At 41.4% G+C, this 25385-nt stretch overlaps 1 protein-coding gene across 3 annotated transcripts in view; it reads left to right on the forward strand.

Moving 5' to 3' along the window:
• The window catches only part of clcn6 (chloride channel 6), a 122732-nt gene that overhangs the window by 28831 nt on the left and 68516 nt on the right, over positions 1–25385 (forward strand). For all 3 annotated transcript variants that reach the window (XM_049581656.1, XM_049581657.1, XM_049581655.1), the window contains exons 12-15: positions 9505–9671; positions 10776–10887; positions 22271–22400; positions 23016–23169. In XM_049581656.1, the coding sequence (XP_049437613.1) occupies positions 9505–9671; positions 10776–10887; positions 22271–22400; positions 23016–23169 (563 nt within the window). The remainder of the gene's footprint in view (positions 1–9504; positions 9672–10775; positions 10888–22270; positions 22401–23015; positions 23170–25385) is intronic.

The raw sequence follows: 25385 nt of genomic DNA on the forward strand, positions 1-25385 counted from the left end.
TGCGAGGGAGCACAAAAAGTATTGCGAGGTAACACAGTGTATTGCAAGGGGACGCAAAAGTCAGTCAGAAGTCGAGTTAGTGACATGCAGTACAGCCGAGTTAGCGAGATGCAGTAACAGGACATGAGTGTTAGCAAAGGAGAGAAGGTGCTCGGTGTATTATAGGAGGTCCCCTGGCAGACTAGGCCTAAGTCAGCCTAACTAGGGGTTGGTACGAGGCAAGCCTGAGTCAGCCCTTACTATAAGCTTTATCAAAAAAGGAAGTCTTAAGTCTAGTCTTAAATGTGGAGACGGTGTCTGCCTCCCGGACTGCAACAGGAAGATGATTCCACAGGAGAGGAGCCTGATAGCTGAAGGCTCTGGCTCCTGATCTGCTTTTGGTGACTTTAGGCACCACAAGTAACCCTTCATTCTCAGAGCGCAGTAAAGTAAAGGTAACACATATAAAAAGACTTCAATTCAAAGAGCTCCTGAAAGTTTGGGTGCCTGCAGCCTTATTGGTGAAAAATTGATAATGTTAACCTCTGCGCTATGCAGATTGTGAGGGGTCAAGTAGGTTTTTTTCAGGATTTGAATCAATTGCAAACATTTGTTTTGCACCAAACCACTCCTTGGTGGAAAAACAAACACACACACTTTAACCTGCTCATCATAACTCCCTTTTTTTGGTGAAAATAAACATTGCTGGGTGCATGCAAATTAAAAAGTAGCTTTATGGGCTGATTTATGAATCTATTTACCATGGTAAGTACTTACTGTTTACTAGTGTAGTTGGTTGGCATTCACAGCAAGTAAGTGAGTTTGGAGTGGCAGGTGCCAGACATGCTCAAGTCATTGTGGGGACCATGGAGAGACAATGCAGAGCATAGAGAAGCAGTCAGAGCTACAGGCTACAGTGAGGCTAAAAACAGAGTTCATATGACGTTTTTCCAAACAACTTTTTATGTCGGGGCTTCAGCACACTTGGATCACTATGGATGAGCAGTATGGAGATACTTTGTGGATTCAATTTTGTGTTCTTGGACGTTAGTCTGGGGCACCGTCTGCCATTAGGTGTGCTAGCCGCTCCCCCCGCCGATCTCCACAAGGGATGTGAGGAGTCTAAAACTTCACCAGGGCCTCCATCAGCGTATGGGTGAGTAGATAATGGCTGAATTTTTATTTATGGGTGCACTATCCCTTTAATGTCACATGAATGATTAGAACTCATTTTCAACCAAAAATTAAGGTACTGCTTTTTTCCTTTGTAGGGCATTACAGTCTAACAGTTTAGATGTGGACGTTAACCCTGCACCTCTGCTAACTTAAGAAGTAGGCACAAAATGTTGGCAGGCTAAGACACCATGTAGAGTGTAAATATGATTTGTACAAATCTGTCCAGGTCACCTCACCACAAAGTCAGCTCGTGCAGCAGCAGTGGAGAAAGTGTCAGCACAGACAAAGAGACAACACATGTGCTCTGGGTTCAGTGCATCTACTGATCTCATCTCTTCCCAATAAATCCAGAGTTCCTGACAGTTTAACTGCGGATGGACTGAAGACAGGCTTGCTGAAGACAGCACAGGATTAAGTATCACCGGGGCACTGAAGTCATTGGCCACCTGGAAGGGATCAGTGACTTGGTAGCAGAGGACATCCTGTATCATGTGTGCTGCAAAGTTCTTCTCAAGACAGGTGGTCGTTGCTCCAAGACTAAAGATGTAGGAAGGAAAACTTATGAGGAGTGAGAGACTGCTTCCTATGAGCTCTGTGAATGGTTCAGAACTGGAATGGTGAATGGACCCAGAACTCTAACATGAGGTGATGACACTTGTCCAAGTCCACGAAAAGATGCAGCACACAGTCTGATATCCCTAGTCAGCTGGCACTTGTTCCAGGGAGCCTTCAGATGTTCTTGAGCCTTGTGAAGACAGACGATAGCCATACAAGATGGGGCTTGCCATACAACAGGATCATAGTTTCAGGTCCAAGTGGATGGTCAACAAATTACACCAGCTTGGGTGCACAGAGTCGTATGCAGAGACACAAAATTACAAATACTGCTTCCTCAGTGACAGGAAACAAATGGAGTTGGCATCTCTGATGCTTCTGGTGCTCTTGCTACCATAGTTGAAACTGATGATTAGATAGATGATGAGGTTGAGGTTGATGTGATAGTGACATCGACTATGAAGGTAAAGTTCAAGGTACAGGTCCCATCATCGCTCAGAAAAATTCCCAAGGTTGATGACGAGATCATTAACCTAAACTCACTTAAGTTGCCCCTCCAACTGATATTCTTCGCCCAACAGGATGTGACAGTCAAGACAAGCTCTGAGGATGAGCTGACTCCGTTCCCCTTGTCATTGTTCAGCAACAAAGATCAAAAATGAACAAGACAACAAGGCTTTTCTGAGGCCTGAAGGACTTGACCAATCCACTTGACCTCACTGACCAACCTTGCTCCAGTGTGGGGGTTGATGCTGGATGGCTTCTCTACATGGTGACGTGCGAACAAGGTCAGACTTGGCAGGAGGTTGCCAACAGTTACCTGAGCTACATCAATCAATCAATTTTATTTATAAAGCCCAATATCACAAATCACAATTTGCCTCACAGGGCTTTACAGCATAAGACATCCCTCTGTCCTTTGGACCCTTACAGCGGATAAGGAAAAACTCCCCCAAAAAAACCCTTTACCAGGGGGAAAAAAAATGGTAGAAACCTCGGGAAGAGCAACTGAAGAGAGATCCCTCTTCCAGGATGGACAGACGCGCAATAGATGTCGTAAAGTACATGCAATGCCAGTTGCTCTCAGAAGATCACTGTGGTCTTTCATGGCTATAGCAGCTCGCTTAAAGATCACCACCACATCCGCCGTACGAAGAACTCCTGCCGTGATCTACGGATTTGACCAGATATGATACATTTGACACTAAGGGCAAAGTTCATGGACAACACTCATAACAAGAGTGAGGTCATCCGTCTCCTCTCTTCAACTTCAACAAACAACAGATCACTTTGGAGCAGTGTGACTATGATGCTGACACTTCGATTGTGACACTGACATTGGCTGCTGCTACAAATGACTGTTGAGGTCAGTAAAACATTTTGTAGCATTGTTAGATTTCTAACATCAACTACAATTTTGTGGTCAATATTTTTTGCTGTCTTGTGCTGTATTTTTATGTGCCATGTTGTGTTTTTATTCTCAGGAGAGTTGTAAAATTAATAAATAACTTGACAATTGCATGTTTGATTTTGTTTTTTGCTCACTTCAAGACACTTCGCACATATGTTGTTCTGTTTTCAGGTGCAGGCAGAAGATACAGGGGTGCTGGTAGTGCTGGTGCACCATAGCTCAAGCACCAATCATCCACTCTTCTTAAACACTTCTAAGGGCTCTTACAATGTCAGGAAGATCCGAGAAGCTCTCTCTCAGAAACAGAGGTGTATCTTCCTTGACATACAAGCTAGTAAAGGCGCGATGACCAGGGCTGATGTCGTAATTTTCCAGCACCTATACCATGCACCAGGTACGGCTTTGGGTACAGTTCGACACAACATGTTCTCACCGAAGTCAGTGGCCAGGCTGATCAAACCAGAAACTTTATCTCCAACACGGGGTGCAGCTGCACAGCATTCTCTCCATGCTCATCTCCAAACCCATGACTGGATGCTTCTGCAGAGCATGTATTTGGACCCCAGTGACTATAGATGGATGGTAGGAGTTTATGGTTATGAGCCGATGCAAGACACAACAGTGTCTTGACACCTGCATGGTGTCAAGGTTATCTCAGCATACGGAAGTTGTAAAGGCATTACATGCAAGAACTGTATCCATGATGATGTAGAGTCTGTAGAAGACCCAGACCTAGATTTTTGAGACATTTGACATTGTGGAGCAGTAGTTTTCTAACTAGTATTTGAGATATTGAAATAAATGAATAAAGCTACTTTTGAATTTACATGTAAAAGTGGGCATGGCTCTTTTTCCACCAAGAAGTGGTTTTGGTGATAATCAAATGCTTGCAATCAATTCATAATCCAGAAAAAACCCTTGTTTGACCCCTCACAAGCAACATAAGGCAGAGCAAAACATTTTCAGTTTTTCACCAATAAAGTTGCAGCTCTCATGTATTTTCCTATGGGAGTTAAATTCAAGTCTTGTTATATGTGTTATTAGACACCTTTACTAACAGTGTGAAGAAATTTCTTGGTAAGGAATTCACCCCTAGATTTTTGCAATATTTATTCATTAGCTAAACTTCAAACCACAGAGATTCAGTTAGAAGCTACAAAAGTACTGAGAGCTGAACGCACTTTTAAAAACACAGAAAAAAGACAAAGCCACAGAAAAAAGACGTAACGAACATATGCATGCAGGCATTTCATGAGAGAAATTGTCTCGTCCAATGGCGGATTGGCCATCGGGACGTTCGGGACGAATCCCGATGGGTGGTCACCAAGTGAGCCGGTGGGGCTGGTCTGGTGAGACTAGTGAATGTTAAGCTAGTTGCTAGCTGCCAAGTCTGCAATGCGCGTCCCTCCCATGTTGTTAGTTTGCTGTGAGATGTTCAGAGGGAATGTAGGTGTCAATCTTGTGTTTTGATGCTTGAAGGAGGAGATAAGAGCGGCTTCCTCCAATACGAAAGAGGCTCTCGGTTTTTCTTGAAATCTGATTGGCTCAGCGCAGTCATCAGTCATTACTCATGGGAAACCAGGCTAGTGTGACCGTTAGTGCTAGCTACTGAGAAAGGAGAAAGACAGAAAACATGGATAAAGCCGGTAAAAAAAGAAAGGGTGGCGCGGAAAAAACTTCTTCTAGGTGTCCATTTCAAGAGGCCAATTAGCCTACTAGGTATTGCAATAACTCAGTATACAGTGCTCAGCGTAAATGAGTACACCCCTTTGAAAAGTAACATTTTAAACAATATCTCAATGAACACAAAAACAATGTCCAAAATGTTGACAAGACCAAGTTTAATATAACATCTGTTTAACTTACAACATGAAAGTAAGTTTAATAATATAACTTAGATTACACATTTTTCAGTTTTACTCAAATAAGGGCGATGAGTAGAGAAAAAGAGTACACCCCACAACAAAAACTACTACATCTAGCACTTTGTATGGCCTCCATGATTTTTAATGACAGCACCAAATCTTCTAGGCATGGAATGAACAAGTTGCCAACATTTTGCTACATCGATCTTTTTCCATTCTTCAAGAATGACCTCTTTTAGAGACTGGATGCTGGATGGAGAGTGATGCTCAACTTGTCTCTTCAGAATTCCCCATAGGTGTTCAATTGGGTTCAGATCAGGAGACGTACTTGGCCACTGAATCACTTTCACCCTCTTCTTCTTCAGAAATCCAACAGTGGCCTTAGATGTGTGTTTAGGATCATTGTCATGTTGGAAAAGTGCACAACGACCAAGGGCACGGAGTGATGGTAGCATCTTCTCTTTCAGTATAGAGCAGTACATCTGTGAGTTCATGATGCCATGAATGAAATGCAGCTCCCCGACACCAACAGCACTCATGCAACCCCAGATAAGGACACTGTTTCACTGTAGGCACCGTGCATTTTTCTTTGTATCCCTCACCTTTGCGTCGCCATACAGTTTTGAAGCCATCAGTTCCAAAAACATTTATCTGGCTCTCATCACTCCAGAGTATAGAGTCCCAGTAGTCTTCATCTTTGTCAGCATGGGCCCTGGCAAACTCTAGGCGGGCTTTTTTGTACCTGGGTTTTAGGAGAGGCTTCCTTCATGGACGGCACCCACGCATGCCATTCCTCTGCAGTGTACACCATATTGTGTCACGAGAAAGAGTCACCCCAGTTTGGCTTTCTACTACTCTCAGGTCTTGTGACATTTCTCTTCCATGTGGTGCCATTGCTAACAACATGAAATGGGAAGGGGTTTACTTTAAGTAACACCCTTTTATAGTCAACTATCTGCTGGACACCTGTGTAATGAATAATTAGACTGACCTGTGGTTGATTATTGTTAAATTGGACATTGGTAGTCTAAAATTTAGCTTTGCTCCAGAGACTTTCAGTGGGATGTACTCATTTTTGCATCACCCTAATTTGAATAAAACTGAAAATTTTGTTCTCTAAGTTATATTATTAATCTTACTTTCATGTTATAAGTTAAACAGATGTTATATAAAACTTAGTCTTGTCAACATTTTGGAAATTGTTTTGTGTTCATTGAGATATTGTTTAAAATGTTACTTTTCGAAGGGGGTGTACTCATTTATGCTGAGCACTGTAATTTAAGCCAGTACTGAAAGAAAATATGTGCTTGCTTTTTTCCTGTGGTTGCACGCAATTAACGTTTGGTGGTGCTCCCAGTCCCAAGGACAATGAAGCTGAGGGACAGACTAATCCCAGTCGTGATGAGAAGGAGGATGAGACCAGAAATATGACAGGTGTAATGTGAAGGCATAGCCTACTATGCATTACATTTTAGCCAGAGGAAAACCTTTTTAGTAGTACTAAGTGGGATTTTTTTGTTGTAGTATTAAGTTGATTAAAAGTTGACCATAGGGCCTATTGCCCAATTTATATTTCTTCAGTTCATGGCTGTGAGCCATGGAGATAAAATGGGCTTATGTAATACAAGAGCAGGGCTGGGCAGGACAGGGCAGACAGTTATGTTGTGCATAAAATTAGATGCATTAGGATAGAGTCATATGCTCTTTTTTTAAGTTAAATAATAAGCACATAGCCATTTGTGGCCAATTCATTATTGCATTTATTTTATAGTCTGGAATTAAACAATAACTGCTGATTTTCTTATGCAGTGGATTCTGAGGACAGTGTTTGTGTAGTGTGTACAAGCATATAGAAGATTATTGGTAGAAACATGTGAGCCGGTGTGTGGTGCACCTGAATGTCCCGGGCTGAATTTGTGTCTCAGTTCACCCCTGGACTCGTCTCTTATACAACATATGTGAACATGTAAAGATACTTTATTTACACTTAATTATACATTCATACTTTTGGTTTTTGTGCAATCTTGTAATTCTGCATGTGACCACCACTAGAGTAAATCTTAAAAAAAAAAAAAAAAAAAAGATATGAGCATTAGGCTTGTGCCGGTTTGAAAATTTTCCAATCAGTTTGATTTAAAGCCAAATATCTAATCGAACCAATATATCAAATTATATACCTAATTTTATCACTGGGGGTTGCATTTGAGCTATTTTTCCCAATAAAAGCCCATTATAGGTGTAATGCGCTTCCAATCCACTAAGTGGCGGTAATGCTGTATTAACCGCCAATACACACAAGGTTACACAAGAAGAAGAAGACGCAGAAGGACACCAAGGAACCTTCCTCTGACTCCGCTCTCTCAGTGGAGACACGGCGGTTGAGAGGGCCAAACGAGAGGATGTTCCTGTAGTAGTTCCAGCCCCCTAAATAGTACCAGGAACTTCTTCAGTGGAAACGGGTTAGGGCAACAAACTGAATGACTGCTGACTGCCTTGCACTTTTCCCCGCCCCCAGTGAAATTTGATCTCTCGCAGCAGCAGCAGACAGCTGAGCGGAGCAGAGCTGTGGAGTCCCTCTGAGACAAACTAAACACTTGTAGGCTCCTCCAGTTAATTAATAAACAAACATAAACCTTATTAAGTTGTCATAATGCATGTTACAATGCAAGATAAGTTGAATATAGCCCCTTGACACGCCGCTGATGAGAAAAGCTTTTTTTTTCTCTCTCTCTTCCGGTTTATTGGGTTGATGAGAATTATACCGGGTGGAGCTCTTAAACCGGACCAAACTGGTTAAACCGGAAATCGGCACAAGCCTAATAAGCATTTGGACGCTCTCGTATCCTTCTCACCTGTTTCACCCCTGACCCATTTTCATGCCTGCACTTGAAGGGAGTCAGTTGCGCTTTTAGCCCTGCTCCAGAGAAGGCCCTTCTCTTGAGTGGCTCGGCATGGCTCAGCGTGTCTTAATTTGTAATGGAAAGACAAACAGGTGTTGCATGGTTTGACTCTGTGTGGCCAAAAGTGGTAATGGAAAAAGGTTTAAGACTCACTGCTTTTAAAACTTTTTTAAACTTCCCTTGACACCACTGATACTGCTCCCTGAAGTCATATCTCATGGTTGCCTCATTGCAGTTATATGCAGTTATATAATAGATGCAAACCACCTTTCTCAAACTAAACTATAATAAATCTGGTATGATTGTCACTGGTCCAAAATCCCTCACCAAAACTGCTCACAGCTTCCGCCACACCAGCAACAGCCTCACTCTGTCTTTCAACCCACACAATCTTGGATTCATTTTCGACAGCAAACATCTATGTCATTATCTAAACAGCACTTTTGTTTTCAAAAATATAGCTTGTCTCCTTCCATCCCTCCCCTTTTCTGCTGCTGGAACCTTGATCCATGCCTTCGTCACATCCAGACTCCACTGCTGCAATATTATTTTATGTGGTACATTATCCAAAGTCCTTGATAGAATTCCATTACATCAAGAACGCTGCTGCTCAGGTGCTTACTCCTGCTCCCATGACCACAACACCCACAACAGATTCAATTCAAACTCCTCATCACATACATAACCTACTATTACCAAGCCCCCTCCTACCTTGCCCACTATACTCCTTTCTTCAGACTCCTCTCATATCTCTTGACACCAACGTCCTGATTCCACCATCCAGAACAGGTGACAGACTCAATAGCTGCTTCCCAAAACTCCCTCCTCCACCTCCTCCTCCTCCTCTCCCCAAACACATCTGTAACTGCACTGTACTGTTATCTTTTTCAAGAAATAACTCAAAACCACCTATTTAGAATTGCTGTTAATATTGGATTTAATGCTCTGGGCTATATTTTTCTATCTATCATGTTTTGCTCTCAAGGAATTTGTATTTAACTTGAGGTGTATAGCATCTTTTATTCATTCATTCATTCATTCATCTTCTAACCGCTTCATCCTCTTGAGGGTCGCGGGGGGGGGGCTGGAGCCTATCCCAGCTGACATCGGGCGAGAGGCAGGGTACACCCTGGACAGGTCGCCAGACTATCACAGGGCTGACACATAGAGACAAACAACCATTCATGCTCACATTCACACCTATGGACAATTTAGAGTTACCAATTCACCTAGTCCCCAATCTGCATGTCTTTGGACTGTGGGAGGAAGCTGGAGTGCCCGGAGAGAACATGCAAACTCCGCACAGAAGGGCTCCCATGCCCGGGATCGAACCGGCAACCCTCTTGCTGTGAGGCGAGAGTGCTAACCACCACACCACCGTGCCGCCTCAGCATCTTTTAGCATCTTGAAAAGCATTCTATAGATAAAATACACAATTATTAATATTATTATTATTATTACTATTGTTGTGAACAATAGTAATAACAATACCAATAATAATGATAATAATGATGATAACAATAATAATAATAATGATAATAATCATTGTCAGGCTGATATATCATATGAGCACAATAATGTATCAGTTTAACCCTGCTGAAACACTCCTGTTCTTCAGTGTTCAGATGGAGATAAGAACTGCCACCTGTGGACAGCAGTGGACCTGGCTTTCTTTGTCCTGATGGGGATGGTGGGTGGCCTGCTGGGGGCGCTCTTCAACTACATGAACAAGAGCCTGGCCAAGTACCGCATCAGACACATTCATCCAAAGGCCAAGTTTATCAGGTGATTGCTATCACCTGTTCACACAGAGAACAGTCCGACATCATGCCTTTCAATCAAAGATAGTGACTGTCTTAAAGCCACAGTGTGTAGGAATTTCTCCCATCTAACGTTGAAATCATACATTGCATTCAAACGGATAGCGCACTCTAGCACCTCACTGTTTCAATCGCGTATTGCAACAAAGGTAGCCGCTGTGTACCAAAAAGCTATGATAACATTGATGAAACCATGTCATCTGATACTTCATGGAGTATTCATTCAGGCTCCTACTCAGACACACATGACACGACTTGACAAACCCCCTCCTCACCATGCTGGCTGTGTTTACAAGGTAGGACTGTTGGGGCGAGTGTAAATCGAAACAAACCAATCACGTCTTGTCTTTCGATAACTGACAAGTGGCTCAACCTCACACACCTCATCCCTCTCCTGGCATCACTGCACTGCTGACTGCGGCGCTGGCCTGTGATTGCATTACCTTTTTCCTTCAGCAGCTCTTTCCACCTGGGAAAGGCTACCCTGATGTTGACCCTCGTTTTTTGAATTTGCCAGTCACATTGCCTTTTTGATTTTGCACTTTCTTGGCGACGATGATTCCGTCTCCCGTGATGCTGCATATGATCCTGCATTATGCTCAAAGAGTGGGACTTTGTTATGCTGCAGTAGTGCTGGGGTAGTAGCGAAGCGCCTCTTGCTCCTCTCTTTCGGCTTCTCAGTCACGCAGCGCTGGCCTGGCTCTCAATGAAAACGCCAAAGGCGGGGCTATTCCCTGGTAGTGCTATATGTCCCTTGCGGGCAGATGTATTTTCAAGATGGCGAAATGTTATGGAACCCCCCAAACGACTTACCCGCCCAATGTACAAACAAATCTGAAATTCTCCTTTTAAGAGAATAAGTCAGATTATTGGTGGAGGCAATAATACACCTATGATGACATATTTATGATTGCACACATCGATTTTTGCCAATAAACAACTGAAAATGCTACACAATGTCCCTTTAAATATCATTTGAACTTTTGAAAGCTGTGATTTGAAAATGTGAGCCTACTTTCTTTTCAAGCATGTAATTACAGAAGCTGATCTGGTGTCTGCACTTTTCCAGAGTTCTAGAGAGTCTGCTGCTTGCCATGGTGACAACAGTGGTGATATTTGCAGCTTCCATACTGTTGGGTGAATGTTGTGACCTGTCCTCCCCTACAACCCATAACACCACAGTAAGTATCAGCTCTGTCCTCCATCATTAATAGTACTGAGAACAAGGCCACTCTGACATGATTATAATATAATAATCTTAATAATAATAATAATAATAATAATAATAATTTTATTAGGGGGAGGCAAAACACCACTCGCCACCACAGGGCTGTAGGCTTCATAGGAGTTTTAAAATGTTGTCTTTTGTGTTATTGGGAGCCAGAATAGAAGGAGTCATGGCTCAAAACTTAAATTTTATCTCCTAGCCACCACCACTGCCCGTCAACAAAAAAGAAGAGAACATGCAATAAGACAAATGCACTGGACAGAGGCAATCATCAGAAAGACTTGCAGTGCAGTGCACACTTCATATCAGGTTAGGGAAAGAGTATTTTCTGTTGTAGGGATGAATTTTGTTTATTAAGGGTTATCATGTCCACCTAATTGGAAATTAGGAAAGAGTTAAGAGGAACATTGGATTTCGCTGTGATGCTAACGTTTTAGCATATTAGCTAACATTAGCTTTGATAGCAAAACAAACAGGAGGATACCGTTCAAGTGTCGTCCTCCTTTCTAAGATTGGTATAGTAATCAATCACAAAGCCTGCCATCCCATTAGGGATGCACCAAATATTCGGTAACCGAATATATTCGGTAACCGAATATATTCGACCGAATATTGCAAAAAACACACACATCCGGTATTCAGTGGAGTAAGTGAAAAGCAAGGCTGAATAATAGCGTTGTGTTTTGATAACGCAATCAAACAGCGTGCGTCACCGCACTCGCATTTGCGACTAAAAATACTTTTGTGCGAGCAAAATAAATCATTAGAGATTTCAACCAGCAGCAGCAATACAGCAGCCATAGTGTTTCACGGTGCAAGATAAGGCTTAACGGCGATGGAGAATTCCGGCTCCAATAATGTCCTCTTCTTGGCGTCATGACTGCCCAAAAGTACCTGGACAGCCGAGTCGTGGCGGCACACAGGTATGTGACATGTCAGAGGAGAAACGAGCCGTTCACATTTCTCTCTGTGTGGCAGGGAACGGCCAACAAAAACCTCAGTGCACTTTAGGGACTGTTCTTTACTTATGAAGGGACTGTTCTTTACTTAGGGGAGGAGGGTGGCTGGTTGATTTTTATTTTATTAATTTATTTTATTTTGATCCCCCCTATGTTTAATCACTTATTGATGCTGTTTTTGAAGTATGAATAAGTCAATAAGTAATTTATTCCATTGAAATATCAGTGATGTATTATAGAAAGGTGATTTATCTTTTTATAAATGACAAAAGGCACATCTGCCTCATTTTCGTTGTGGTATCGTGATACTACTCAGAACCGTGATACTTTCACTGGTATCGTACCCTGGGTCCCAATTTTGGTACCATGGCAACACTATCTGGAGGGGGTTCATCTGCAAAAACTAATGAAAAACTAAACAACTGTATTCGGTATATGGTATTCGGTATTCAGCATTCAGCCAAGCATTTAATTTTATTCGGCTTCGGCCACAAATTTTCATTTCGGTGCATCCCTACATCCCATCTTTAGCAGTCCTGTCAAATCATCCATCCACTAAATGAGAGCATACGAGTCAGCAGTCTGGTCCCGTTGGTCAGAGTTTACTTTTTCAAGTAACACTCGCAGTCCCAGAGAGTGAGCGACCTGACATGGTGCGTTCGTAAACTCAGTCTGACGCTCCACACTAAAGTGACAGCCCTGTTGATCGAAGAAACTGAGCGTTTTTTTTTCTGTATGAATGAACGAATGGTTAAATTAATCACACATTCACTCCGCTCAGCTCTCTGCTGCTCAATCTCCCCTGATAGAGTGCCAGAGTGTGCTCTGGACCTGAACAGTACATTACGACAGCATCCCAAACAGTTCAGTTTGTGCCAGAGTGTGCTGCGGCACTCAGAATGAGTATTTCTGAATGCACCACTTGCATCATTTTCCTTCATTGTCTAAAACAAGCCAATAGAACATGCTAGCTAGCACTAGCTTATGTCTGTGGAGAATTCTTTTGCCTCCAGCTAAGTCTTGCCCACCAAAAAATGCCTGAACATGCTGCCTTTGCATTTTTACACAGGACCAAACAATTGTAGCTTCTTGCAACTCCTATGTGTGATTATAGACATGTATAGACATGTAATTCAACAGCTTCAGCCTTTATTGTTATATATAGAAAGTGCTGCTGATGTGTATGTTACACATCAGCAGCGCATTCCAAACAATAACAATGGCAAACATGGCAATGATGGCTGATCTTGTCCTCTGCTCAGAGGGTTAGGAGCTCCTGGACATTATGTTTTCCCAATTTACGGACATTTTCAGCCACTATTCTTCTTCTTTGAGCCAGCCGCTAACTGTATCAGTTACTTTTTATATCCCTGCTGTATTTTGCACACATAACACATCGTCAAAGCGTCACACCGACGCCTCCCATGATCCTGTCCTGCCGACTGTCCTATTTATACAGACATTGTCTTGGTGCTGTTACTACCCCAGTCCCAGCTCAGAGGCAAGACAACTTCTTCAATTCAATTTGCAAGTCTGAAGTCTTGTCTCTTGCCTGCTGTAGGTGTTTATGTTGGTTCTAACATGTTTGTGTGTGAACTGGGGGCCATTGGGGGATGTTTTACACATTATACACCTGTCATAATGTGCAGGAGACTTTGTCGCTGAGTGTCAGGCAGCACCAATCAGACCTGCAGCAGACATTATCACTATTGTTAGCAACAGAGCTGGGAAGCTCATTATCTCACAATTGACAGGTGCTGATTTTCGCAAAACGTTCATCATTGAATTCATAATTTTCATCGCTTAGTCCATCCATCCATTTTCTGCTGCTTATCTGGGTCCAGGTTGCATTCATTTAATTAATGATATTATTAGGAATTATTGTTTTTTACTGCTGGGAGGCACTGACAAAAATGTGATTATAATAATAATAATAATAATAATAATAATAATAATAATAATAATCATCAGGGTTCAACGCTAAGGTTTTTTTTCACTTGCCCGAAGTCAGTTTTTACTTGCCCTATAAAAAATGTTTAATTTAAGCGGCTATCAATTAACAAAGACTGCAGTTATTTTTATGTTATGTAATCTTTATTCACACTGTTTTTATTAATTAAAACAACATATGTCATGTATTGTAGCTTAATTCCTACACAAATATGACAGTGTCAGGGCTTAAAGTGAAAAATTTGTCAGTCATTCTCCGTCTATAATTTTACGCCCATGCCCACCTCTATTTATTTTTCACCCCTCTCTCCAGTTCTGCTGTATTAACACCGGGTTTAATATATTTTGCTTCCATCTCTCTGCCCTGCTCTACTCTACTTCAGTGCTACTTAGCTTTCTCTCTACTCTACCAGTAGACTACCACACCCACCTGTTGCACAAAACGCACACAACAGTGTTTCCCCTAGGATGGAGTTGTAGCAGCGGAGGTGAAGCACACGCATGAAAAATAATTTTCACATGCGTGAAACTTTTTTGTATGCTTGCAATGCACAGCCTGCTGGGATGTTTCTGTGTATCTACTGCTAGGCTACCAGAAGGGCTCTTTCTGCGCCGTGCGCCATACAGAGAGCAGAGGAGAATTGGTAATGTGTGACCATGTAGAGACAGAAATGACACAATGACATAACACCATAAATAGTATATTGTTCTTTTATTATATGAAGCATCTGTCACACAAAATAATATCAATGGGAGCTGTGGGCAGGACATTGATACACAACGTGTGCCTGTGACTTCAGTTAGTTTACATGCCTGACCTTGAGTTTTACTTGCCCCAGGCAATTGGGCAATCGTTATTGTTGAGCCCTGATAATAATAATATTTTTGTATAGCACTTATCTAAAGAAATTTACAAAGTGCTTCACAAAGTGCATGAAAATTAGACAATAAAACAATACTGTATTTAAAAAAAAAAGGAAAAAAAGGAAATAAAACACAAAAGGTACAGATCACCAAAGTATAAATCAGGCATTAGGGCTATGTTTACTCCCTATTGCTGCTTTGCTGTAATGCTAATCTGTGTGTTGGTGCTTTGTGTTGCTTGCATGTCTGTTTGTGCTAAAATGCTGTTTGTTGTTCTTGTGTTATAGTATTGCACTGGTGCTCTAATGTTGCTTGTTGCTTTGCATGGCTTCTGCATGACCTTGACAATTTCTAATTGCTGTAGTTAATGCTGTCTTTATGTGTTTATGCTGTCTTTGTCCTGTGAATTGTCCTGTGACAATTTTGGTCCTTTCATTAGCCCCTTTTCCACTAACATTTCCAGGAACTTTTATTTACCTGGGTGAAATAATTCCTGGTAATGTGTGTGGTTTGCATTTCCACCGCACCTCAAAGTTCCAGAAAATGTATTCAATTCAGGCTGATAACATAGATGATTCGACGTGTGCCCTATATTTATCTCCGCCAGCTTATTGGCTGGTAACATGGTAATGTAAGTGCTGGTAGAGTGAGTAGGGGCTGTTTGTCTCAGCCAGCAGCTAAGTTTAAAAGTATTTTAAGATAAGTGTCAAACTAAGTTAGTCTACATACAGACAGCTGTCATTTGAGCTTATTAGTGACACTTTGCTATCAGCTGAACTAGCGTGCTGTCCTTGTGTAAGACATAAGTTAGTGACGGTGGATGAGAGACTGTGGACGGAGCTTTTTAAAATTTCTCTGTCTACATGTTTCCATGTTCATGCTTGCTGAACACATGTATTGATAAATTATTGGCTTCTTACTTGCCAAGGTTTAAATGACCTATGGTTAAGCCCCGCCCTCAAATGCGATGAGCCAATCGCAGTGCATATAGCCATTCCCACATACTCGGACATTCTCTGCCTGGACGTCCATTGAAATGCATTACAGAAAGCTTTTCATTGACCTTCTCAACAGTAAAATGATTAATATATCCCATGCATAGTTTAGGCCCTTTTGGTTACTTCTCAATGACATCTGATCGTTATGTTTCCAAAAATTATCAATTCCCTTCTGCGAAATGCCGTGTACTGTGACACCTGCCATAGTGCTGAATGTTGATATTTTGTCCGAGTGAGTGGAGGGGGGCGTGGCTTAGCCATAGGTCAATTGCACTCACAGTCAGGGGCGTAGCCATCATTTCAGAAGTGAGGGGGACAAATTGTTCAGAGGTCTGTTGAGTGATTTATCATCCTCTTGCGTTCAATTGCACCTGTCCTTAGCAGCTAAAGAACCACATAACCACAAACATCCACAGTACAGCACCTGGGGACCAACTTTAGTTCTTTAAATTTATATACTATCAAAATCTAAAGTTTTAGCTGCCAAACTCTGGTTGAGTTGACACAGAATGACCCTTGAGCATCTACAGGGTAAATAGCCAGATAATTAAGTGCCAAATAGCAGCCTGGTTTCTCCCTGTCCCTCTTCTATCTATTGCAGTAATATAGATAATAAATGTGCAAAGAAAAATTTTAAAATAGAATTAACAATAGTAGTGGTGACATAGCTGTGGAAATTAATCGCAAACTCACTTTTATGCTATAGATATTTTCTCCCAGCCAGTTATAGTTTCTTCTCACCTGTGAAGACCCTGTATGATCATCCTTGCTGGCCTCTGGTCCACTGTCTCCTCCCTGACCCTGCTCTTTCTGTTGTGGCAATAAAGATTAAAGAGCACAAGTTCTGCGCAGAAATTAAGGAAGAGTAGGTTTATTCCCTAGCATGAAACTAGCTAGCAAGTGATTTAACATAGTTAACAATAACATTAGTATTCTTGTTAACTAGCTTAACTTGATATATTGGCATTTATTAATTAGTTATCATTTAGCTAACATTTTCTACATGCAACAGCATTACTCAACACGGTTTGTTTGGAAGAAACTGTGCAAGGTTTTTTGCTTCTTGCTGGCTGGTTTGCTGAACATACAGCAGCACTGCCCAGCAGCACGTCTCATCTGTGCAATTGATTCTGATCACAACAAGCATGTGTATGCTGCCTGGCGCCATCTACTCATGGTGTGTTTAAAGACGGCTCGGAAAAACACGTTGACACATGTTAAAAACAAATTGAACGGTTGTAAAAAGTGCGGGGGACAGAGGGCACAGATACAGGAAGTGCGGGCGACATGTCCCACGCGTACCCCTTGTCCACTACTCCCATGTTTACAGTAATGTGTGTAGCTGCCATCAGCTCGAGTTTATCTTCACTTTGTTTCAACGCAGCCGCACTGCTGTTCACAGGTTACCCTGTCGTGTGTGTGTGTGTGTGTGTGTGTGTGTGTGTGTGTGTGTGTGTGTGTGTGTGTGTGTGGAGGAGATCAGCGCCGGCACAGAGTGCAGAGGAGAACCGACATCGTTAGCGCTTATCAATACTACGGTCTTTGATAATTTAGCCCCGGGTCTAATTTAGTATCGGGTTTCGGTACGGAAGTGCGGAACGCTGCAACTGTGTGTTCCATCACACAGCCCCACCCCTCAAAAATTCCAGGGAGTCTGAAAAGTCCTACCCCCCTACTAGGTACTTTTTTCAGGGAAAGTTTGGGGTTGTGGGAAAGTTTTTTCCCTGGGTAATTTCGGTGGAAACGTGCCAAAGTATTTCAAAATAACGGGTAATTGATGAAAGTTCCTGAGGTGGAAAAGGGGCTATTGGTTTCAAAACATCTTGCAAAATGACTGCAGCTGAAAATTAGCCAGCTGGCTAACACTGGCACATTTACAGAAATGTCAATTAATGTGCATTGTCACCTGTAGTCACCAGCCTGGATCGAGGGACAACTAGTGAGGGTAGGCTGGAGGATCTCAGGTCACGACTTGGAGCATAGGTAGTCAGAAGCTCAGCTATGTAACTCAGTGCTAAACCATGTTGAGCTTAAAAGTTATTAAAAAGATCTTAAAATCAATTCTGAAGTTAACTGGCAACCAATGGATGAAGGCAAGAACTGAGGTGATATATGACCTACAATTTGTCCCAGTTAAAATACGAGCAGCAGCATTCTGTACTAGTTGAAGCCAAGCTGCTGAAGATTTACTGAGACATTTAAACAGTGCGTGACAGTAGTTCAATCAGTCAATCAATTTTATTTATAAAGCCCAATATCACAAATCACAGTTTGCCTCACAGGGCTTTACAGCATACGACATCCCTCTGTCCTTAGGACCCTCGCAGCAAATAAGGAAAAACTCCCCCCAAAAAACCTTTAACGGGGGAAAAAAAGTGGTAGAAACCTCAGGAAGAGCAACTGACGAGGGATCCCTCTTCCAGGATGGACAGACGTTCAATAGATGCCGTACAGAACAGATCAACATAATAATTGTAATAATAATAAATAATATTAAAGCTGCGAAGCAGCGTTGGGCGGGACCTCGACCCCTCGCCGTCGTCCCCCAGCTCACGTAGATGGTGCGAACATGTGACCTAATGAAACTTTGACATGTGTGATGATCAAACAACACATCCATATTCATTTGAAATCATGTGACCTAGTGAAGGCTTGAGTGATGTGCACTGGCTGCTGTGAGGATCGAAGTGCAGCAAACAGACACAAATATATACTAAGACCTACAAATGTTGAATTAATATCTGATTGTATACATATGTGACACTAATCATATGTGTATAATAACAGTCGAAGTATGACACACACAGACAGACAGATATAGACGGCCGAGTTAGCGACATGCAGAGAGGGAGAGAAGGGAGATAGAGAGAGAGAGAGGGGGAACAGGGAGTGGAGTGTGTGTGTGTCTCTGTGTGTGTGTCTGTGTGTAAGTGTGTGTGTCTCTGTGTGTCCGTGTCTGTCTGTGTGTGCCATACTGTGAATTTGTGAAAAACGTCATCTTACATTTAAACAACAACAGCGCACTTCCTGTTGGAGTTAGGTCAGGGGTTGCAGCGCGACATTTGTAGGTCTTTATGAGACGAACGAGACGGTGTTGGTTTGGTCTTTCTAAGTGGTTCCTACCCGTCACACCGGGCATTTTAGTGTGTCTAGGTGGCACAACAAATCGTCAGGAGGGTTGGGAACACATCACCTGTAACACGCCATTACATCCAAACCATTCGAGGATTGAAAAAGTTACGCACAATAATTGATAAGGACACGTTGAACAATAATGTGTGCGAGTTTGAAGCCGATACGATAAACGGTGTAGTACTAGATGATTTTTAAAGGAATTTCTTTTTTTGAGGAAAACTCTTACTTTGAAAGGAAATAGCTCACTTCCTGTTGGATTTAGGTCATGGGTGCGAGTGCGTCATTTGTAGGTCTTGATGAGACGAACACGGCTGTTTTGGTTTGATCTTCCTACGACGTTCCTACTGGCTGCAGCGGCCATTTTAGTGGTCTAGACTGCTAGGTGGCGCTAGAGAGCCCATTTTGGCACTTTTCAGACTAATTTTTTCATTTTATAAAATTTTTCACCAGTCCTGACATGCGTGCCAATTTTGGTGAGTTTTGGAGCATGTTCAGGGGGTCAAATTCCAGTTTAAAGAGGCGGCGGATGAAACAAAGAATAATATTAAAGCTGCAAGCAGCGTTTGGCGGGACCTCGCACTCGCGCCCGTTTCCGCCCCCAGCTTATGTCGTCACTGTGAATTATTTAGAAATATGCAACATATTGCCACAAACATCAGAAAATCCTTACAGAGCTGAACGTTTTGATGTTTGAATGCTTTCTGTAGCTGTAGGTATGTACAAGTGATGTCACATTATGCAAATTAGATGAGCGAATTTCTTCCCATCAGATTCCTCTTCCTTTATTTTGAGGAAGAGACGACAAAAACAACACAAAACAAAATAAATCTACTGTGTAAATCTGTTCAAAATGTTTTTTGACTGAGATTTATGAAATCCAATATGGCTGCCTGCTGGTGATGCCACAGTATGCAAATTAGATGAGTTAATTTACTCCTATCACAAACTTTGGGTCATGATGAATAGTTTTCTCATTTACAGTATGCCTTTATCTGTCACCACTTTCAAGCCACAGCCTTTTGAAATGTTGAAATGAAAATGGAATATTTTCCTCAATAAACTCTGGCACCTAAAGGGTTAAAATGGAGATGCTGCCCCTGTCATGTCTGAATGTAAGATGTAGACACACGCACAGACATCATGTTTCTGTGAGTTTGTGTGTGACAGCGGTTGCCATGGTAATTAAGTAAGCGCACCTGGCAGAAGAGCAGAAAGAGACAGACAGAACACAGAGAGACCTCTTTTAGTGGAGATTTAACTCCTCAAACAAGTTCTTCCCATTCCCAAACTGTTGGTCCAATCATGAAAATAATGTGATGATGAGAGAGATAAAGTTATACAGAAGATCTGTTTAGTAGCAGTTGAGCTGGCATGTGCGCATCTTTAAAACTAATAAAATAAACGGTGTAGGAGGAGATGTGTTTTCTTGAGACCACGTTTAAGGTGAAATCTTACTTTGAAAGGTCAAATAGCTCACTTCCTGTTGGAATTAGGTCATGGGTGTCAATGCGTGATTTGTAAGTCAAACACACCAGTTTTGGTTTGATCTTGATACGACATTCTACGGGCTATAGTGGCCATTTTAGATTATGCATATCAAATATTCATTCCTTTTGAGGATTTTCACAATTTATTTGCCATTTTATTTACATGAAGTCACTGTTACTTTAATGGGAAAAAAAACATGAATTAAGATTAACTATATAATAAATGTTGGATGGATTTTTTTATTTTATTTATCACAGTCTGTGATATGTGAATGATAAATAACAACACCAATTTTGATGCATTATCATATTTGGGGGCAGTTTCTATTTTTCAATAAAAATAGGCACTGTTCCCCTTCAGGACTTTTTTTTGTCGTTGTTGAAAAACAACCATAATTTTTTTTTTTTTTTTTTTTTTTGATTTTTAACTCCTAGTCAGAGTATACATACCAAATATTCATTGTGGGTGTATGTATGAGAGAGAAAGACAGGCAGAGAGAGAGAGAGAGAGAGAGAGAGAGAGACAGACAGACAGACAGACAGACAGACATGGAGAAAAAAAAAATGTAACCTTAAAGCAACCTGCAGCTCATAATTTGCAATTTTTAGCGACACAATTACACACACACACGCACACACTGCACTCCCTGTCCCCCCTCTCTGTCTCTGTCTCTCTTCTCCCCCCTCTCTCCTCTCTCTCCCTTCTCTCCCTCTCTGCACGTCACTAACTCGGCCGTACTGCATGTCATTAACTCGGCCTCTTCTCCAGAGCCTTTGTGCTCCACTGTCTTGCAGGTTAACTTCTATCACAGCGGTGCCTGGATAGTGTGACGTGTGAGGTTGTGTTGCTGCTGTGGTGTCAAATGCCTCCTGCTTATTCTGTTATCATTAGTCATTTGTCAAACTGAGCTTGAAGTGCCTGTGCTGTCACCTAATTACATGGTCATTAATTAGCATAACATTGGCTTCACTCTGACAGACACAAGCCTGTGTGTGTTTGTGTATGTGTATGTGTGTGTGTGTGTCTGTGGCAAATTGTGATTTGTGATATTGATATTGTATATTATATTGTATATTGTTTTTTTTTCCAATGTAACACTACAAAAAAAAGTAAAAATGCATAAAAACTGATATTCCCCATAAACATTGCCTGAGCTCAGACAGTTGTAATCATTTAAAAAAAAATCTCTGAAAAACTAGAGAATATTTCATTTTTAGGCTGTTCTTTGTATAAAAATGAGTGGTACATCACAGAAACTGGCCTGTAAAGGGTTAATTCACTAATTATATTGTTTGAATTATAACAGTCATGGTGGGAGAGAAGTTAAATAACATAACACCTGGGTATAGGGGCAAAAGACTAATCGAACCATCTAGTTGCTGGTTCCCTCCGAAGTTTCCCTCTAACACATCGGACTTATGAAGTCGAACAAAAGAAAAAAAAAACAGTAAAAAATAATTAAAAAAAAGTTATGACTTCAACCATCACAAGGACTCAATGAGTCCTTACTGGGTGAGTGGATGGAATTTAAAACCGTCTGTAAGGGTTATGAGGGTTTCAACAAAAAAAATAATAATCTTAAAAGACAAAGCCATTAAAAAGTTATGACTTCAACCACCACAAGGACGCAATGAGTCCTTACTGGGTGAGAGCTATAGATTTATTTTACACATTGAAAAAAAAAAAAAAATAAACTTTTATCTTTTTTTTTTAAATTTATTTATTTATTTTTTTTAATTTCAACATGAACAGATAAAGACAAAACTTCCCCAAAGCATTTTGCTAAAGCATGCTTGCAGCCAAAATGCTGCTCAATAGAGGAACGGGCGAGGAATCATTGAGTCCTTGCTGGGTATAAGCACACCACAGTCATCTCACCAGACTCTCTACACTTAGCATCATGTGTTTATTATCTCGGATTAATTTGTGAGTTTGTTTTCAGCTGTCTGGCAGCGAGGATATCAACTCAACCATTCGCCAGTTCTTCTGCACCAACAAGACCTACAATGACATGGCCACATTGTTCTTCAACCCACAGGAGGCTGCCATCCACCAGCTCTTCCACCAGGATGGTGAGATGAACACATACCTACACATACACACACACACTCACACAGACGCACATGCACACAAACACGCATTCATAACAGCTCTTTGTTAGATAAATCGTGTCCTTTGTAAAAGTACACCCTTGAATTTTCTTGCACTTAAGGTGCATAGTTTATATTTCATTGTGTGCATTTTTTGTTTATAGTTTTATTGGGGGTCCAAGCATGGTGTTTTGCTGGGATTATTAGTATTTTCATGACTATAGGAAGACACTTGAATAAAATCAAATAGCTTTTAGTTCATATCTTGCAATCTGTACATCGCACCTTCATGCTTTGTATTCACATACTTTTTACATAGATCTCCATTTAGTGGCACAGCCAAGTCCATTTCTGCCAGTAACAGTAAAGTACAGTAAAATAAAAAAGTTGTAAAAGTGCAGATTTAGTGAAATTGCGAAGCCTGTTAAATATACAAATTTGATGAATATAATAAAAAAAAAAATGAATTTATTATGCAGCATTACTCATGTTTCCATTGTCTCATGCTGCCATCTGTTCTAGTGCTAAGAATGTAGGCAGTAGAAGACATTTGCTGACTGGTCATATTGAACAGCTGCATCTTGTTCTTCCTGTCAGGTACCTTCAGCCCTGTGACTCTGTCAGTGTTCTTCCTGCTGTACTTCCTGTTGGCCTGCTGGACCTACGGTGTGTCTGTACCGAGCGGCCTCTTCGTCCCCTCGCTGCTCTGTGGGGCGGCTTTTGGGCGTCTGGTTGCCAACATCCTCAAAGTGTAAGAACAATGTTCTCCTAAAGTCATAATGACCAGTGTTTGGCTGCTGTCTTCTTTTCCCAGTGACTATGAAATGTCACAAATATCAAAATGAGTCAGAATCGTATTCAATATGGCAAAATATGTCACAAATGACCAGTGTCATTGGTTAGAGGCAAGCAGGTGAACGTAATGGATGCATTCAGCAGCTACAAAGGCAGATATTTTTATGCCTCTGTGCCAAGGATAGCCATGGCCTAAGGTATTATGTTTTTCGGCTGGCCTTCCGTACGTCCATCTGTCCATCCATACGCTCATTCCATTCTTGTGAACACAATATCTCAAGAATGCCTCAAGGGAATTTCTTTAAATTTGGCACAAATGTACACTTGGACTCAGCAATGAACTGATTTGTTTTTCATGGTCCTAGGTCAAGGTCACTGTGACCCTGTCTGTCTCATTCTTGTGAACATGATATCTCAAGAATGCCTTGAGAGAATTTCTTAAAATTTGGCACAACCACTCACTTAGACTCAACAATGAACTGATGAGATTTTTGGGGACACAGCTCGGGGTGGGGTTGTTTGTGAAGTATCCATGTTTTCACAGACATGGATTGGATGTAAACTGTGAGAGAAACTTGACTGGTGCATGGAGGCATACAACTGCAGGGTGCTTATTCTAATTTTCCCAGGAATTTGTGGAGACCAAAAACAGAGCTAAAAGAGGGGGAATGTTGATCTGAAATTGATCAGGTAGACACAAACACTCCAAAGGAATGATCATGTTGCTTTGTGTTTGCTGGATGTGTGATACCTGCTAGGTTAGCTTGTAGGTGAGTTCTTCTGCCAAAATGTAATTCTTTGATGAAGAGAAGAATTTTCAACACAATTTATATGTTAGGTTGCAAACAGTGTGAACTTTGGACAGAACCACGCTGGCTGTTTCCTCCTGCCTACAGTCTTTAAGCTTTAAGCTTTAAGCTAAGCTAGGCTAACCGCGTCTTGACTCCAGCTCCGTACTAAACAAATAGACATGAGAAATACAGACATGAAGAAAATGGATAAGTACATTTCCCAGACTGCTGAACTACTACTTTAAGGAGAAAGTTAAGGGGAATATTGGTTAGAGAAAGTTTTGAATATACATTGTGTTTAGACGCTGTGTTTAGAACTTAAAATGTCTTCAGAAAAGCCAGAGAAATGACAAACTGCGAACAACGCCGCAGGTGGCGTGCAAACGAGATCCAACACACCTGCACCAGGTGCTGTGCTGACCATCACCAAGCTGGTTGCCGAGCTGGAGAAAAATAAAACTGCGATCTCTGCTGATATACAGGCTTCACTGACTCCAATTAAAAAAAACTTTGAATGCAGTCAAGGCCAAGGTTGAAGATTTTGGACCGCGTTTGATTGCAATGGAAACGGCTCTTTCTGACCACAGCGACAGGCTGATTAACCTCGAAACCCAGGTGAAGCAACTCCAAGCAGATGACACTTATCTCAAACAAAAAACAGGCTTTGAAAATGTCATGCTACGTTATTGTTTGAGATTAATTAATTTGCCTGAGGATTGTGAAGGTCGCTCAACCACAGATTTTACATTAGCACTCTTTGTTGATGTATTACAAGATGAATCATCCATATGTCCACCAGAGCTGGATGCCGCTTATCGTGTGGGGAGAGCCAAACCAGCTGACGGACAACGATCTCGACCCATTGTCATTTGTTTCACACGCTGTAAACGGAGGGACCAGGTGCTGGCCTTGGCGAAGAAACGTGGGCAACTATTTTATCAAGGTCGCAAGATCTATCTTTTTCCAGACATGAGCCGCAACCTGGCTAATCAGCGCGCAGCCTTCAATGAGGTGAAATCCAAGCTTTACAAAGAAAGCATCACGTTCACACTACACTTTCCGGCCGTGTTGGCAGTTACAGTGAAAGACGCAGAAACATCAATTCAATACTCCAGAAGAAGCCGAGAAGTTCATCAACAGTAATATGGCTAAATAATTATTCTGCAACAGGTATGGCTCACGTGAGGTCCATAGAGTATTTCCTTTTTCTCTTTCAACTCTTTTTCTCTTTTCCCTCTTCTTTGACCACGGACAAATGCTGAAACACCTGTAATTTATTGTTTTTTTGTTTTTCTTTGCATTTCCACTCTACTTTTTTTCTTTATATATAGGCTCTATATTTTTTATTTCTATTTATTGATTGATTTATTTCGATTAACTT

The sequence above is a fragment of the Epinephelus fuscoguttatus genome, linkage group LG7, assembly GCF_011397635.1.
Source record: "Epinephelus fuscoguttatus linkage group LG7, E.fuscoguttatus.final_Chr_v1".
Lineage (NCBI taxonomy): Eukaryota > Metazoa > Chordata > Actinopteri > Perciformes > Serranidae > Epinephelus > Epinephelus fuscoguttatus.